General features: G+C 45.7%; 1 protein-coding gene across 1 annotated transcript in view; it reads right to left on the bottom strand.

Annotated features, from left to right (window-relative positions):
- Nucleotides 1-9,851: 9,851 nt before the first annotated feature.
- Nucleotides 9,852-18,241, bottom strand: part of LOC119978114 (ADP-ribosylation factor-like protein 8A) — an 85,846-nt gene continuing 77,456 nt past the window's right edge. The window contains exon 7 of the mRNA XM_038819513.1: nucleotides 9,852-11,746. Within this exon, the coding sequence (XP_038675441.1) occupies nucleotides 11,697-11,746 (50 nt within the window). The 3' untranslated portion in view covers nucleotides 9,852-11,696. The remainder of the gene's footprint in view (nucleotides 11,747-18,241) is intronic.

Raw genomic sequence — 18,241 nt, 5'->3', positions numbered from 1 at the left:
GGGCTTGAATTTGAATATGTAAACTCGTCCCACCTCTTTTATATGGGAGTGTAGCATGCCTGCTTCCTGGCCTGGTCAAAAACCGCAAAGGGCTGGATGTAGAAGGGAGTAGGATGGCAAGTGGTGCCCCAGCCATTTCTGGCATACAACCAGCCCATTCCAACTCGAAAACAGGCACAAATATATATATATATATATATATATATATATATATATATATTATTGGAACCAGAATCTTGTTCAGAATTCAAGGTGTGCGGTTTTGAATGGACAATCTCAGGAACAGGGCTAATCCTTTCCAATATGTGCAAGTAAACTTCTTTCAACACAAGTGCTTTTGAATTTAGAAAAAAAAGATTTTCCCAGGGAATTTGCGCTTGTTATACAGCCAGCAATCAATGGTTACCTACACCAAAGCCACATAAGAGTTCTTTGTTCTGGGCACTGAAGGAGAACAATAGGCACAATGTTCAAGAACATAAAAAAAAGAAAACGAATGAAAGCCACAATTTGAATTAATGAATCTACCAGCTAAGATACTTGAGAAAAACATTTGCTGGTGGCAAGGTCAAGAACAATTTGTGCGCAGTTTAAAACGCAAGGTTTTACTTTGTAGTTTTTGGAAACCTGGCGAGTGCTATGTGATTGTGAACATGTAATAAACTCCCAGGCAAAAAAAGGAGGTGAACAAAAACTAAACAATAATGAAGTTTGCTTATTTTGAATACTGCATTTTATGAACACTGATTATTTTCTTCCAAGTAACAGCATAGTTCAGCTCAGATGCAATATTGAGGCCTAAAAGGAATCTACATCTTATTCATAACAATGCCTTGCATGAACACATTAAATTGCTGCATCTTCCAAAAGTTTTAAAGGCAACTGTGCATTTTAAAATATATTTATTTTTGGCTGGATGATTTTTCTAAACTTTTGGTGTTTTGTTTAGTTGCAATGGCTATTTGTTATATAGCTATATATGTTCTAACCACTCATTAAAGAAAATGCACTATTGAGCCTTTTTGTACTTAAAGTTTTGATGGTAATTTTTAAATCGGGGCTTGAATTTTTTTTTTACATAAAAGTTTGAAGAATTCTGCTTCGCATTTTATTCATATGTCTGAAATAAGACTTTATACCATTGCAATCTGCTTTATCCAAACTACACTATCGATCATCATCTAGGCCAAGAACAAACTACAATTTAGTATGAAATTGCTTCGATAGAATTGTAGCCACTCTTTCCATTGGAGTACCATAGAAAAAGATCTTGCATGAAATTAAGAAAATTAAAATAAGGAGAAGCTACACTTTTAAAATCTTGCATATGATATTTCCAGCCAAAACATTTACCCGCTGCAATATTTCTCATGTCAACATTTAAATTTAAGAAATCATTTATATCCTTGTTCAGAGTTGGATGAAGCAAATTAATTCCCAAATATGCAAAATTACAAATGATCCAAATTCGTCAAATGCAAATGTTTCTAAATGTACATGCTTCACAATACATTTATCCAAAGTTATATTTTGTACCTTCTTATTCTTTCATTGAAGTCTTTGCTTCAAGGTGACAGAGTCAAAAGCCTGTGCTTTGATTCCACAGTTGGAGGGTGTTTCAATCACATATTTGCAGTTTACAGAATTTTCCAGTATGTAATCTCTGCAACAGAATTTGAAGTGTGTGTCCCTGCGTCCTGTAAGAACATTCATAGTTCTTGCGGCTCCATAGAAACCAGTGGCATAATCACAGAGAGTGTTCAGTGATCACAGAGCCACCTTCCATGCAGTTCCACTAAGCCGAAATATCATCAGGATTACTGCACTCAGGTCAGATTTCTGCCTTTTCCCAAGTCAAGTTGGGCAGCACAGTAGCACAAGTGGATAGCACTGTGGCTTCACAGCGCCAGGGTCCCAAGTTCGATTCCCCGCTGGGTCACTGTCTGTACGGAGACTGCACGTTCTCCCCGTGTTTGCATGGGTTTACTCCGGGTGCTCCGGTTGCCTCCCAGTCCAAAGACATGCAGTAGATTGGCCATGATAAATTGCCCTTAATGACCAAAAACATTAGGAGGGGTTCTTGGGTTATGGGGATAGGGGGAAGTGAGGGCTGAAGTGGGTCGGTGCGGACTCGATGGGCCGAATGGCCTCCTTCGGCACTGTATGTCCTATGTCTAAGTGTGAAAACAGGGCCAGAGGCATTGTTTAGGCACAAGGAACTTAACTTAGATCTTGCAAGTAAATCCTTCAAGTTCTTTCTGCAATCTATGTACTTAATTTAGCTTTTATATCTTGGTAATTTCTCAGTCATATTACGGGTAGCAATGTAATGTTTTATTCCAGAATGATTTACTTTCTTTAGCTTCACTAATGGGATTTGAACACGTCTCATTAACAATAGCTCAGGCCTGGGGATTTCTAGTCCAGCATGGTGGCACAGTGGTTAGCACTGCTGCCTGAAAGTGGCAGAGACCCAGGATCGATTCTGGTCTTGGGTGATTGTGTGGAGTTTGCTTGTTCTCCCCCTGTCTACATGGGTTTCGAGCATAGGGCAAATTACAATGGTATAAAATCTAGGGCAATGTGGGCAGGGAGCTGGACCTGGGAGTGTTCTTTCGGAGGGTTAGTGTAGACTCAATGGGCCGAATGAACAAAGAACAAAGAAATAACAGCACAGGAACAGGCCCTTCAGACCTCCAAGCCTACATCAACCATGCTGCCCATCTGAACTAAAAACCCCTCCCCCTTCAGGGGACCATATCCGTCTATTCCCATCCTACTCGTGTATTTGACAAGACACCCCTTAAAAGTCACTATCGTATCTGCTTCCACTACTGCCCCCGGCAGAAGTTCCAGGTTGGCACCACCATTTTTGTACAAAAAATCTGCCTCGTACATCTCCTATTTTCTTGCCTCTCGCACCTTAAACCTATGCCCCCAGACTCTTCCACCCTGGGAAAAAGCTTCTGACTATCCACTCTGTCCGTGCTCCTCATAATCTTGTAGACTTCTATCAGGTCAACCCTCAACCTCCATCGTCCCAGTGAGAACAAACCAAGTTTCTCCAACCTCTCCCCATAGCTATTGCCCTCCATACCAGGCAACATCCTGGTAAATCTTTTCTGTACCCTCTCCAAAGCCTCCACATCCTTCTGGTGGTGTGGCGACCAGAATTGAACACTTTATTCTAAGTGTGATCTAACTAAGATTCTATAAAGCTACAACATGACTTGCCAATTTTTAAACTTAATGCCAAGTCCAATGAAGGCAAGACAGCATGCCATATGCCTTCTTGAATACCTTCTCCACCTGCGTTGCCACTTTCAATGATCTATGTACCTGTACATCCAGATCCCTCTGCCTATAAATACTCTTAAGGGTTCTGCCATTTACTGTACATTTCCCATCTGTATTAGACCTTCCAAAATGCATTACCTCACATTTGTCTGGATTAAACTCCATTTGCCATCTCTCTGCCCAAGTCTCCAACCGATCTATATCCTGCTGGATCCTCTGACCGTCCTCATTGCTATCTGCAATTCCACCAACCTTTGGGTCGTCCGCAAACTTACTAATCAAACCAGTTACATTTTCTTTAAAATCATATATATATATATAATATATATTACAAACAGCAAATAACCCAGTATGGATCCCTGAGGAACATCACTAGTCACAGCCGTCCATTCAGAAACACATCCTTTCACTGCTACCCTCTGGTCTTCTATGATCGAGCCAGTTCTGTATCCATCTTGCCAGCTCAACTCTGATCCAGTGCGACTTCACCTTCTGTTCCAGTCTGCCATGAGGGACCTTATCAAAGGCCTTACTGACGTCCATGTTGACAATATCCACTGCACTACCCATATCAATCATCTTTGTCACTTCCTCAAAAAAATCAATCAAGTTAGGGAGACAAAACCTCCCCTTCTCAAAAACATGTTGCCTCTCGCTAATACGTCCACTTATTTCCAAGTGGGAGTAAATCCTGTCTCGAAGATCCTCTCCAATAATTTCCCTACCACTGATGCAAGACTAACCGGCTTGTAATTACCTGGATTATCCTTGCTACCCTTCTTAAACAAAGGAACAACATTGGCCAGTCTCCAATCCTCTGGGATCTCCCTTGCAGTCAATGAGGATACAAAGATTTCTTTCAAGGCCACAGCAATTTCCTCCCTTGTCTCAGTATTCTGATTTCCCATCAGACCCTGGGGACTTGTCTACCCCCAATACCTCTTCCTTTTTGATCTGAACATGACCCAAACTATCTACACGCCCTTCTCCAGACTCATCATCCACCAAGTTCTTCTCTTTGGTGAATATTGATGCAAAGTACTCATTGAATACCTCACCCATTTTCTCTGGCTCCACACAGATTCGCTCCCCAAACCTGTAGTGGGCCAACCATCTCCCTGGCTATCCTCTTGCTCTTTATATATGTATAAAAAGCTTTGGATGTTTCTTGATCCTGCTGGTCAATAATTTTTTTTTACCCCTTTTAGCCTCTTGACGCAACGCTTGGTTTCTTTCTACTTGCCTTGTATTCCATACTTGCTTGCGTGTTCCCAGCGTCTTAGCCTTGACAAATGCTTCCTTTTCCTTTTTGACTAGGCTCACAATATCTCTCATTATCCATGGTTCCCAAAACTTGCCATACTTATCCTATCACAGAAATGTGCTGGTCCTGAATACCCATCAACTTACACTTGAAAACCTGGGGATTGAGATAGGGTGGGGACTCTGGAGTGAAGCACTGCATAGGGTCAACTCCGCCTCCACGTGCGCAAGGCTCAGCCTGACGCAACTAAAAGTGGTACATAGAGCCCACTTAACAAGAAACCGTATGAGTAGGTTCTTCCCGGAGGTGGAGGACAGATGCGAACGGTGCCAAAGAGGCCCAGCCAACCACGCCCACATGTTCTGGTCTTGCCCCAGACTTGTGGAGTACTGGACAGCCTTCTTCGAGGCAATGTCCAAAGTGGTGGGGGTGAGGGTGGAGCCATGCCCAATAGTGGCAATCTTCGGGGTTTCAGACCAGCCAGATCTATTCCTGGGGAGGAGGGCGGACGCCCTTGCCTTTGCCTCCCTGATCGCCCGCCGTAGAATCCTGTTTGGCTGGCTGTCAGCAGCACCACCCAGAGCTGCAGACTGGCTGTCCGACCTCTCGGAATCTCTCCAAATGGAGAAAATTAAATTCGCCATCCGAGGGTCAGACGACAGCTTCCACAGAACGTGGGAGCCATTCATGCAATTGTTCCGGGACCTGTTTGTGGCCAATGAACAAGAGGAAGAATAGCCGGGTGGCCAATCGGGGGAAGGTAGCTTGGGGGGGCGGGGGGGGGCTACGGGTTCATTATGGGGGTTTGTTCTCATGGCTTTATTCTTATTTCTTTTTCTTGTTAATTTATTGTTTTTGTATTGGAGGGGAGGGGTTACTGTTTTTCTCTGTTGTGATAAAATTTGTTGTTGAAAACTTGAATAAAAATTATTCCAAAAAAAAAGACAAAACCGCAAGTGACAGTCTGATGGCAAGCTAAGGCCCAAAACCAAATTGTAAATAAATGCCTATAAACATGTGCCTCGGCCATATTGGGGAATGTAAAATATGTATGCCGGTTAAAGGGGGTGGCCACAGTTGTTATTATGAAGATGCTTGCCTGTAAATATACATGTTAATTTTTGCGTGTCTTTTTCTAATAATTTGGAATTTGTTGGAGATAAAAAATGAAAACTCAATAAAAAACATTTCCAAAAAAAAAACTTACACTTGAAAACCTTCCACATGCCAGATGATTTGCCCTGAAACATCTGCCCCCCAATCTACATTCTTCAGTTCCTGCCTAATATAGTTGTAATTAGCCGTCCCCAATTTAGCACCTTCACCAGAGGACTACACTTATCTTTATCCATCAGTACCTTCAAGCTTACTGAATTGTGGTCACTGTTCCCAACTGCTCCCCTACTGAAGTCGACTACCGAGCTGGGCTCATTCCCAATACCAGGTCCAGTCCGGCCCCTTCTTGTACTGGTCCCACCTCCCTCATAAGAGATCACAGTGGTCCAGAGATGTGAAACGCTCCCTCCTACACCAGCTGTTTAGCTACATGTTGAGCTGTACTATCTTCCTATTTCTAGCCTCACTGGCATGTGGCACAGGGAGTAATCCTGAGATTACAACCCTCGAGGTCCTGCTTTGTAACTTTCTACTTAACTCCTTAAACTGCTGCTGCAGGACCATGTTACCCTTCCTGCGTATGTCGTTAGTACCAATATGTACCACGACCTCTGGCTGTTCACTCTCTCCCTTCTGAATGCTTTCTGCCTTTTCAGAGACATCCTGGAACCTTGCACCAGGGAGACAACATACCATTCTGGAGTCTCTTTCGTGTCCACAGAAGCGCCTATCTGTACCCCTAATTATAGAGTCTCTTATAACTATTGCTCTAGTGCAGGGATGACAACAGAGCCAGCCATGGTGCCACTGCTCTGGCTGCTGTTGCTTCTATCCCCTGATGGCCATCCCACCACCCCCCCCCCCCCACCCCCACCACCAACAGTATGCAAAACGGTACACCTGTTAAGAGATGGGGACGACCACAAGGGATTCCTGCACGAACTGACTGCTCCTTCTAGCAGTCACCCATCTATCTGCCTACACCTTGAATGTCACCACATCACTAAAATTCCTGTCTGTGATGCTTTCTGCCACCTTCATGCTCCTAAATGCATCCAACTGCTGCTCCAACTTCCTTCTGCACTGTAGGGATTCTATGATATGTGAATTCTACGGGTTAAAGTACCAAGGAGAGATGACTCAAACTAGGAACATGGTCCCCAGAATATAAGGGACAATTTGATTAAAGTTTTCATGATATTAAATAGAAGAGGGAAGTTTTCATGATATTAAATAGAAGAGGGAAAATGTTCCTGGTGGTTGGCAAGCCCAGGACTAATTTTTTTTAAAGGACATAATCTAAAAATTAGACATCTAATTAGTGGCAGAAGTTTGGAACTCATTAAGCAAATGTCATTAACTAATAGATATGAAGGGATATGAGACAAAGGCGGGTATATGGTCACAGATCACATATGATCTTATGAAATGGTGGAACAGGCTCTAGGGACTAAATACTTTAATCCTGTTTCTATGTTCTAATTTCCAACAAATCTCTATTCTTCCAAAGTGCAATCAAATATACAACTGTGTTTTTCTTTGTCTTCTCAATTCTCAGGAAACCTGCTACTCAGATTTTCTGACAAATTGAGCACAAGAGGCATCAACTCTATTTGGACTAGGCTATGCAAGGATCTTTAGAACTAAAATAGCTGTGTGGGGGTTACCATTGACCAGAAACTGAACTGTACTAGCCTCACAAATACTGTGGCTACCAGAGCAGGTCAAAGGAATCCTGCAGCAAATAACTCTCATGACTCCCCAAAGCCTGTCCATCATCTGCAAGGCACAAGTCAGGAGTGTAATGGAATACTCTCCAATTGCCTGGATGAGTGCAGCTTCAACAACACACAAGAGGTTTGACACCATCAGATCAAAGCAGCCTTCTTGATTGACATCCCAACCACAAAGATTAATTTCCCCCACCACCAATGCACAGTGTGCACCATACTGATACACAGCAGCAACTAACCAAGACTCTTTAAATAACACCTTCCAAACACATGACCGCTACCATCTAGAAGGACATGGGCAGCAGAAACATAGGAACACCACCACCTGGACGTTCCCCTCCACGCCACTCAATATTCTGACTTGGAAATATATCACTGCTCCTTCACTGTCACCAGGTCAAAATCCAGGAACTCCTCCCTAACGGCAGAGGGTGTACCAACACCATATGGACTGTCGCGGTACAAAACAGCTCACCACCATTAATTTATGAACCCAGTGCTTGCAGTTATTAGGCAGCTAAGGGCAATAGACTTTGGGTGTTTTTCTAAGACACCCAAAGTTTTTTGAAGGGGCTGGTTTAGCACAGCAGGCTAAAAAGCTGGCTTGTAATGCAGAACAATGCCAGCAGCGCAGGTTAAATTCCTGGACTGGCCTCCCCGAACAGGCGCCGGAATGTGGCGACTAGGGGCTTTTCATAGTAACTTCATTGAAGCCTACTGTGACAATAAGCGATTATTATTAAGAAATATTTATTCAATTGTATTACGACTCCAGGTCAAGTTGGGCTGGAATTGACCTTGCACTAGGCCAGGGGGTCATAAAAACCGTTACTCTGTTTTCCATTATTCAATTTATTTCCTATCCATGTTGCTACTGATCTTTTATTCCATGGGCTATAACTTTTCACAAGGCTGTTGGGTGGCACTGTATCGAATGACTTTTGAAAGTCCATGTACATCACATCAACAGCATCAACCCTTTTTTACCTCTTCAAAAAAAAACTCCAGCAAGTTGGTTAAACACTATATTTTCCCTTTAGATATCGTTGCTGGCTCTTTCTAACTGACCTGTATTTTTCCATGTGACTATTAATTATATCCCAAATATAGCCCACCACTGATGTTAAACTGACTGGTCTGTAATTGCAAGAGCTATCCTTACAAGCTTATTTGAACAAGGGCATAACATTTCCAATTCTCCAGGCCTTTGCACCTCCCCAAGTCTAATGAAGACTGCAAGATTATGGCCAGTGCCCATGCAATTTCCATTCTCAGTTCGTTCAATATTCTTGGATGCATTTCATCTTGTGCCTTGTGAATTTTATCCTATTGAACACTTTCTCTTTCTAAATTTTGAACCATCCTGGGGAGAGAGCTTCCTCATCTGTCTCATTTAATACCTCAGCCATTTGCCCTGCATCCATGTGTAAATTCCCTTTATGGTCCCGCATTGGCCCTACTTCTTTTAAATCACCCTTTTACTATTTATATGCCCATAGAAGACTTTAGGGTTCTCTTCATGGTGGCTGCCAGCTCATAATCCCTCTTTATTTCTCTGATGTGCTTTTTCACCTCTCCTTTGGACCTCCTTATTCCTTTTCGTTCTCAAAGTATTTTTCTACCCTGACAACTAGCGCAAGCACATTTTTTCTTCCTCATTTTAATTTCGATCTCCTTTTTCATCTCGGGAGCTCTGGACTTTGGTCACCCTATCTTTCCCTTTCACTGTGCCCGGTTTACTTATTGTTTTGAAGATAACACGTTCTTCAGCTGACGGATGAAAAGCTTTGATAGGATGTCTTTTTTCAGCAATATTGCACTACTAAATGATTAGCTTTTGACATTTTTGCGTCTGTTTTACTGCCTTCAAAGTGCACTGACTGTTTCAATAAGCAACCTTCTTTTAGTCATCTGGTCATTCCTTAACCATTTGAAGCCTGCAGAAGTCTAGAAACATCCCATATCCCCATTATAGACATCCTGAATAAACTTTTCATTGATAAACACTAATATAATAATAATCTTTATTAGTGTCACAAGTAGGCTTACATAACCACTGCAATTAAGTTACTGTGAAAATTCCCTAGTCGTCACATTCCGCCGCCTGTTCGGGTACAGAGGGAGAATTCAGAATGCCCAATTCACCAACAAGCACGTCTTTCGGGACTATGGGAGGAAACCAGAGCACCTGGAGGAAACACGCAGACACAGGGAGAACGTGCAGACTCAGCACAGACAGTGACCCAAGCGGGAATTGAACCCGGGTGTGAAACAAGAGTGTTAATCGCTGTGCTACCATGCCACCTTAATGCATCTGAAGTGTTTAAATGTAGACTAACTCTGTTAATAAAATTCTGTTACTTTGACCCAAAATGTTGCGTACAATGCAAGGAAAATAAAACCAATGCTTTTTTTGTGTGAAAGTACAAGAAAGGGCACGATTTTTGTGTGGATGTATTTATTACAGCATTAGCTTCATCATATGACAAGAGCAACAGTACATCAATCACCCACAGGACAATTATTTGACAAGTTGACTGTATAAGTCAACAAGCTATTATATATGACACAGTATGCATTAACTTCAATTATTTATTGGTTTCTTAAAACTGCAGGATAAAGGATTCACTTAAAACCAGTTACAGTTCAAGAGAAACACACTACAAGCTATTAGTCCATCATTCTCCTTATACAATCGCAAACACTGCTAACCATTAGCTTTTACAGCGAAGTACCTTTAGGTAAGCAAATTACTATCTAGTACAATATTTATCACAAATTTATATGTTTAAAAATTTCAACGATTTGGTTTAAATCTGTACGTACAAAACTGCAATTGAAAACAGATTGTAAACTTATTAAAAAAGGCAAGTCACAACAAAATAAAAAGCTCATCACCTGTTATGTTACCTGTCAAAAGTAAAACAACTTCAATGTGCAACTATAGGGATGTGCTATTAATACAGCAGCAGTTTAAACACTTAAGGAACCATGCAGGCAAAAAAGCAAGAAAAAATAAAAAGTGGATAGTAGTAGCTTGTCTTATTTCCCCGTCCTGAGTAGATTTCTATGCTTTAACGGTGCTTTAAAAAAATTACATGCATATCAAAAAAAACCTTCAAATCAGATTTCAGCTATTAAGCATGAACACAATTTATTTTATGTGGTAAGGATATCAGTGAAAACTAGTTCTAGCCACTTCACTGGACTGGTGATAGTGCTAACCTTTACAAGGTTGCAATGCACATGCCAAATAACAGAGAGATACCAAACTGCAACTTTATAGATGGAGTTCCTCTGTAGTCCACCATTTGCCATTGTTAGCAGTGACAAATTGAATAACAGGCTTTGAGTAACAAAATATCCACAATTGAAGGTTAAAATTAAACATCCAGACTTGAACTCAAGGCTATAACACTCCCTCTGATGTTTTCCCCAATTAGGGCTGCAGATCTTTTAAATGACAATCACTTAAGATGTTTGTTGAGCGCAAATTCAAAGCCAGATATCTGGTGTTTGCTATTGCAAACCCCCAGATAATTGGAGGTGTTTTGAAAGTATTTTTGTAATAAATCAATAAAACATTCACCACCTTACTGTGTATGGCAGATTATATAATGACCACATATTTTCTCTCTCCATCATATACCAGTAACAGGCATTCATCGACAGGGATCTTATATACTGACATTTAAAATGTCTCACAATTAAAGGTACGAGAGGTATGGCTTCTCTGTAGATGACCTGCTTCTTTCTTATATATAAATATGTTAGTTGTTGTGCCAGGTAGTTCTAGATTACCCACAATTATTTTTGAGGTGCAAATAGCAAGACTAAGCTTGTTAGGTTGAGTAATGAAACAAATGTATATTTGCTCAATGATTGGGCCACTGCATGAATCCCCCGAGTATGCTCAGTTGATGCAATGGAATGTAAATATGCTCCCTCAACAACAATTGTAGATTTCTGATATGAGTTCCATCCTACAACGGGGCTTTAGAAGCATGCATATTAAAAATAAAAACATCCCATTTATTCAATAACAAAACCCCTTTCAAATTGACAGTGGGTAAATTATTAAGTTACACAAGATCAGATTTAGTAACTCAGCTTAATTATATAAAAACATAAAAAAAGTGCAAAATAATATTGTACACTCTCTCGTGATAAAAACTTTAATTTGACCTCCGTGTTGTTGGACAGCATTCTAAATTTTCTTTCCAGGGAAGGAGGTCAGAGTTAACTATGGCAGGTCCTGGGCGAGTAAGAAATCAACATCCTAGCTCTCAGCTGCGTTTGGTCTTTGAGTGTTGAATGAGCCACTGTAGTGTTATATCTGAAATTAATTGTAGGAACATAATTAGAAGTGAAAGCAGCATAAAATTCTACAAAAAGTGATTTTTAATACAAAATGTCACTGAAAGGCAAGTGTAATGTTAAAAGCACAAGGAGCAAATCCTAAACATAAACCATTTTTTTTACATTGGAAGGTTATTTCTGAACTATAAATTTCTTCAGTACCCAGTGTTCAAATTTTCCAGCCTCTTCCAACAGACATGCCAATGTATATAGGGTTAAAATGTAATATACTAATCGGAATTCAATCCATTGATCAATGCACATAGCCAACTGTACAAAAACATTACAATACAGTGTACTCTAACTTTTTAAAGAAAAACATTTCGTGGCTATTTTTTCATTTAAAAGAAAATTAAATAAGCGGCAGAGGATCAAAGAGTTTAATTCATCCCTCGTGCAATAATAACTGAAATGACCAGAGCGGGAAAGAACACTTGGACTCTTTTATTGTTCATTCAGGCGATGTGGGTGTCACTGGCATTTATTGCCCACCTATAATTGGCTTGTTTGGCCATTTCAAAAGGCTGTTAAAAGTACCACATTCCTGTGTCTGAAGCCAGTAGCAAATTTCTTTCTTTTGTGAAATCAACCAGAGAGGTCATGAAAGTTGCACCCGAGGCAGCTTTTGCAAAGGTTTCTGAACAAATGCCCCTAACAGAACAAAATTTGCTTAGTAAATGTAAGTATTGCCTTGGCCTGTCTGTGTAAGCGACATGGTTGCTTAATGGGAACTAGTCTTTTAAGGTTAAGAAACTGCTTATAATGTTAGTTAGAGCTGAAGTAAAATTTTTAATATTGTTTCTTTTGTTTTAATAAAGTTTGTTTATCAAATAACCAAGAACTATTTCTTATATTATCAATCCTGGAACTCTTTCCACACCATCTTAAAACTTCAAAAAGTTATGACATCTGGTCCAGTCTCTTAGCCACTGTTAAGAGCTGACCATGTGTCGGTAACACTATAGAGAAAGATCAGTAGATTAGACAATGGGAAGACAAATCGTCCATTATATTCAGCACTGACCATCACAATAACAGACAGGAAAACATAATAATCGTGTCGCCAATGGTGTTGGACTGTTCCGATAGCAAACACTCAATTTACATGATACCGGGTTTTAAGATCTCATCTGGCCTACCCTGGAAAGTAAGTAGTGAAAATAACTGGAAATACTGCCAGGAGCTGTGGCAATCTGCAAGAAAGCGGGAGCTTCGTCTATCATCTTTAAGATTTCAGTATTCAACAAATTTTATTTTTGATTGATGGTGGAATACCGTAACCCTATGTGCCAGGGGCAGATAAATCAGATTTATGACTAATCCAAGTCCCAGAGTTAAAACACATATTATAGATTGACATCTCAGTACTGCTGTCTTATCAATGGCTCATGGGATTAAATCTAAAACCATACTGCTATTGACTGTTCTGTTCATTTAAGTGAACATTAAAGATCCCATGGCATTATTTGAAGAGCAGGGACTTATCGTGTTCTAGCTAATATTCTTCCTGCAATCGTTAATTTAAACAGTCAGATATTCACCTCATTGTTGTTTGCAGGATTTATGCCTGCTGCATATCTCTGTTAACTGCAGCAGTATTTCATAATTTATCGAATATAAAGCAGAGGGCTTTAGAGAAAAGACAGTATGTCAACACGAGGCTCTCTCAATGCCAAGGCCTGCTCTGCATCAAAAAATGTAGCTGGACATCAGGTTATAGAATAGTACAATTGTTTATGCTTAAACTACAACTCCAAATGAATTAAATAAATAAGATTTTCCAACGGTACCTCCATGATTCAAAGCACAAATGAATTGCAGCAGCCGAATTTGTTATAAACGTACAAACTTTGCGAGCTTCAAAGCATTAGACTGTCAATGGCAAACTGTCTTCCATCAGTTATGAACAAATTCTCAGTGGAGAACAGTAACTCTTTTTTTAAAAGAAGAAATTTGAAATCTCAATATTTACTTAAAGAATAAAGCCACAGTTTAAAACAAGAATTTTAATATGCAAAAATCAAACAAATAAACATTACATACCATCTTAGATATTCACCTATACATCTGAAACCCAGAATTAACAGGTTAAACACAAATAACTGGCAAATTGTGGCACATCCAAGATGGATCTTATGGCTCGGTAGTCCACACAGCATATTAGGTCATCAATCTCAGGCAGACCCCTTCAAACTCTCGTCTTCCTCACCAAGAATTTGAGATCCTTCTCTAGGAGCTAGCCTGATCCCCAGCTGATAGCAGCACACAACAAAACAAAGTTCCTTGGGCACGGTCTTCATCCAAAATGGCACACACCACAGAGCCTCCTCACCTCAGTCTACATGGTGTAAATTTACCAATGTCATCTTCAAGTAACTGAATCAGCTTCAGCAACTCTGTCCTTGCTTATTCCCAGCTTCTGGATCGAGCCTCTGTTTTCTTCAATCTGCAGCAAGGATCTAATGCAGGACAGCAGGAGGAACAGCCCCCCCCCCCCCCCCCCCGACAGGCCGGACGGCGGAGGAGCCGGAGCGGGAGCCGAGGAGACGGAGCCGAGGAGCCGAGGAGCCGGGGAGCCGGGGAGCCGGGGAGCCGAGGAGCCGGGGAGCCGAGGAGCCGGGGAGCCGAGGAGCCGGGGAGCCGGGGAGCCGGGGAGCCGAGGAGCCGAGGAGCCGGGGAGCCGGGGAGCCGGGGAGCCGGGGAGCCGAGGAGCCGAGGAGCCGGGGCGGAGGAGCCGAGGAGCCGGAGCGGGAGCCGAGGAGCCGGAGCCGAGGAGCCGGAGCGGGAGCGGAGGAGCCGGAGCGGAGGAGCCGGAGCGGCGACAGGGGGGCCCAACAGCAGCAGGTCCATCCCCTCTCCCTCCCCCCCCCCCCCCACGCGGGCCAGGAGCGGTGCGGCGGCGGCCCCTCTTCTCTCCCCCCCCCCCCCCCCCCCACGCGACCCAGGAGCGGTGCGGCGGCGGCGGCCCCTCTTCTCTCCCCCCCCCCCCCCCCCACGCGGGCCAGGAGCGGTGCGGCGGCGGCCCCTCTTCTCTCCCCACCCCCCCCCACGCGACCCAGGAGCGGTGCGGCGGCGGCGGCCCCTCTTCTCTCCCCCCCCCCCCCCCACGCGGGCCAGGAGCGGTGCGGCGGCGGCGGCCCCTCTTCTCTCTCCCCCCCCCCCCCCCACGCGGGCCAGGAGCGGTGCGGCGGCGGCGGCCCCTCTTCTCTCTCCCCCCCCCCCCCCCCCCCCCCACGCGGGCCAGGAGCGGTGCGGCGGCGGCGGCCCCTCTTCTCCCCCCCCCCCCCCCCCCCACGCGGGCCAGGAGGGGTGCGGCGGCGGCGGCCCCTCTTCTCCCCCCCCCCCCCCCCCCACGCGGGCCAGGAGCGGTGCGGCGGCGGCGGCCCCTCTTCTCTTTCCCCCCCCCCCCAGCCAGCAGCGGGGACACAACCCCCCCCCCCCCAGCCAGCAGTGGGGACACAACCCCCCCCCCCCAGCCAGCAGCGGGGACACAACCCCCCCCCCCCCCCCCCAGCCAGCAGCGGGGACACAACCCCCCCCCCCCCCCCCCCCAGCCAGCAGCGGGGACACAACCCCCCCCCCAGCCAGCAGCGGGGACCCCCCCCCCCAACCAGCAGCGGGGACCCCCCCCCCAACCAGCAGCGACCACCGGCCCACTCGCCCCTCCCCCCCCCCCCAACTGCTGTGACCACCACGTGGCAAAGACAAAGGGACTCTCTCTCCTGGTTGAGTGGGGAAAAAAAAGAAAAAAGAGACTTGTATTTCTGTTCTTCCCAAAAGAAAACTGGTAAAGAGAAAAGGGGTAGGGGAAATAAATTTAAAAAAAAAAATATATATATATATATATATATATACATATATAGATATATAATAATAAATAAAATAAAAATAGGGTGCGGAAAAGGGGGAAAAAGAAGAACAAGGAGAGAAGAAAAGATGAAGGGGAAGGGGGAGAAAAAAGTGCCAGAAAGGAGCCAAGAGAAAGGGGGCACCGGAAGTAGACTGGGCAAAGGGAAAGCCAGCTCGGGCGAACGAGTCAACACGCGAAGCGGCGGGAAGGATGCTTCGCCGCATCCAGAAGAGCTGGACGGGCGGGCAACCTCTCCCCTGGGGTTAGAGGGGGGCGTGAATTGGAAGGAAGCCTTTGCCGAGGTGGTGAGGGAGCAGCTGCAGGCATTCAAGGCAGAGTTAAAAGCAGACGCAGAGGCCGCAGCACAGGCAGCAGCGACCAAGGCCATGTCAGGGGTGCAGCAGGTTCTGACCAGATTGGAGAAGAAAGTGGATGCCCAAGGGAAGATACTGGAAGCCCAAGGGAAGATACTGGAAGCCCAGGGGGCAACCATTAAAGAGCTGGAGAAGGCAGCGACTGACGCGAGCGACCGGGTCATATCCCTGGAGAGGGGAATGGTGAAACTGAGTGCAACACAGGGGAGCCTGAAGGGCAGGGTAGACGACCAGGAGATCAGCTCGAGAAGGCAAAATATCAAGATAGTGGGCCTGCCAGAGGGGATAGAGGGTAGAAGTCCCACAACATTCGTGGCTGCGATGCTGGGCTCCTTAGTGGGGCGGGAAACTTTTCCCACCCCACCGGAAATGGACAGAGCTCATCGGTCACTGCGCCCGAAGCCCAAGGAAGGGGAAAAACCGAGAGCAGTTATAGCCAGACTGCACCGGTACCGGGATAGGGAGACAATCCTGCGCTGGGCCAAGGAGAATAGAGCCTGCAATTGGGACGGGCACGCCATCCGAATCTACGAGGATTTTGGAGCGGACATAGCTAAGAGACGGGCGGAGTTCAACAGAGCGAAAGCAGCTCTCTATAAGAACAAAGTACGTTTTGGTATGCTGTACCCAGCAAAACTCTGGGTCACATACCAACACAAGGAATATTTCTTTACAGCCCCTGCCGAGGCGAATAGATTCGTCGAGGAGCACGGGCTGGAAAAACGCCATGGGAAGTAGGGACGAGGGGCCCATGGCAAGGAGACACGTCATGCCGACGGGGGGGTGGGGAGGGGCGAGGCAAAGCCAGCCCCCTCCCCCCTGGCAGAAACACCCAGAACGGAAAACAACCCAATGCCCTAGGGCCCGCTCCAGGTGGGAGGCCAGGCCCCGGCACGAGGGAACGGGAGTACTGGAGAGGGGAGAGGGGAAGCGGGACAGCAACCTCCGGGAGGGGAGCCACCGTGCTAGCAGGAAAGCTAGCGAAGGGGGCGCGCAACAGAGCAGGGCCGCAGCGCACCCCCAACAGGGGGGAAGGCGCCAGGCAGGGGAGGGGGGGGATCACCCATCAAAGGTGGGAGAGCAAATGGGGACAGGAATGGGGGAGAGAGGGGCAATGGAGGGGTACACAGGGGTATCCCCGAAAGGGATAGAGCGGGGGGGGGGGGCACCCGGGGGGCGAGAGACCAGGGAGGGGAAACGCAGGGACGAAGGGACAAAAGAGGCCAGTAAGGGAATAGGGCCACAAAGTGCCACAGACAAGGGCTCGAAACAGGGAACTGCTGCAAGCACCCACCCAGTACGGTCTGTGGGTGAAGGGGCCCCCCGGAGTGCAGGGGACTACCCGCGTGGTGGACACAAAGTGGACGGCCATGGCGGGTGTCCCCGGGACAAGGGGGAACCCCGGAGCGCAGGGACCCGACCGCATGGGGAGAGCAGTGATAGTGGACATCCTGGACGGCCCCCTAACATAGGGAAACCCCAGAGGGCAGGGGCGCGTCCACCGGACAAATATGGTTAACCCCACAGGAGCAAGGGGGCAGAAGCCCCCCACCAGAATAGTCACCTGGAACGTAAGGGGACTTAACGGCCCAGTGAAGAGATCTAGAGTCCTCACCCACCTTAGAAACATGAGGGCCGACATAGTCTTCCTCCAAGAGACGCACTTGAGGGAGCGGGACCAACTGCGGGTAAGAAAGGGCTGGGTGGGACAAACCTATCATTCCTGTTATGGGGCAAGGGCCAGGGGGGTGGCGATCCTGATTGGCAAGAGGACAATGTTTAGGGCGACAAAGACGGTTACGGACCCAGGGGGACGGTATGTCATGGTCAGCGGGGCCCTGGATGGGGCGCCGGTAGTTCTAGTTAACGTGTACGCGCCCAACTGGGACGACACGAGCTTCATCCAAAAGACCATGGCAGAAATCCCGGACATAGCGACGCACCGACTAATCATGGGGGGGGACTTCAACTGTGTACAGGACCCAACGACGGACAGATCAAACCCCAGAACGGGGAAAACCTCAAACATGGCAAGGGAACTCAGCCACTATATGGAGCAGATGGGAGCAGTAGACCCCTGGAGATTCGCCCACCCGGGGGAGAAAGAATTCTCTTTCTTCTCCCCAGTACACAACGTGTACACCAGAATTGACTTCTTTGTGGTGGGGAAAACGGTGCTTCCAGAGATAGACAAGGTGGAATACTCCGCAATTGTGATATCAGACCACGCTCCACACTACATGGATGT

This window comes from Scyliorhinus canicula, chromosome 15 (assembly GCF_902713615.1).
Source record: "Scyliorhinus canicula chromosome 15, sScyCan1.1, whole genome shotgun sequence".
NCBI classification, from domain to species: Eukaryota; Metazoa; Chordata; class Chondrichthyes; order Carcharhiniformes; family Scyliorhinidae; genus Scyliorhinus; species Scyliorhinus canicula.
Note: the sequence above shows the minus strand (reverse complement) of the source record. Positions and strands in the feature narration are given on the sequence as shown.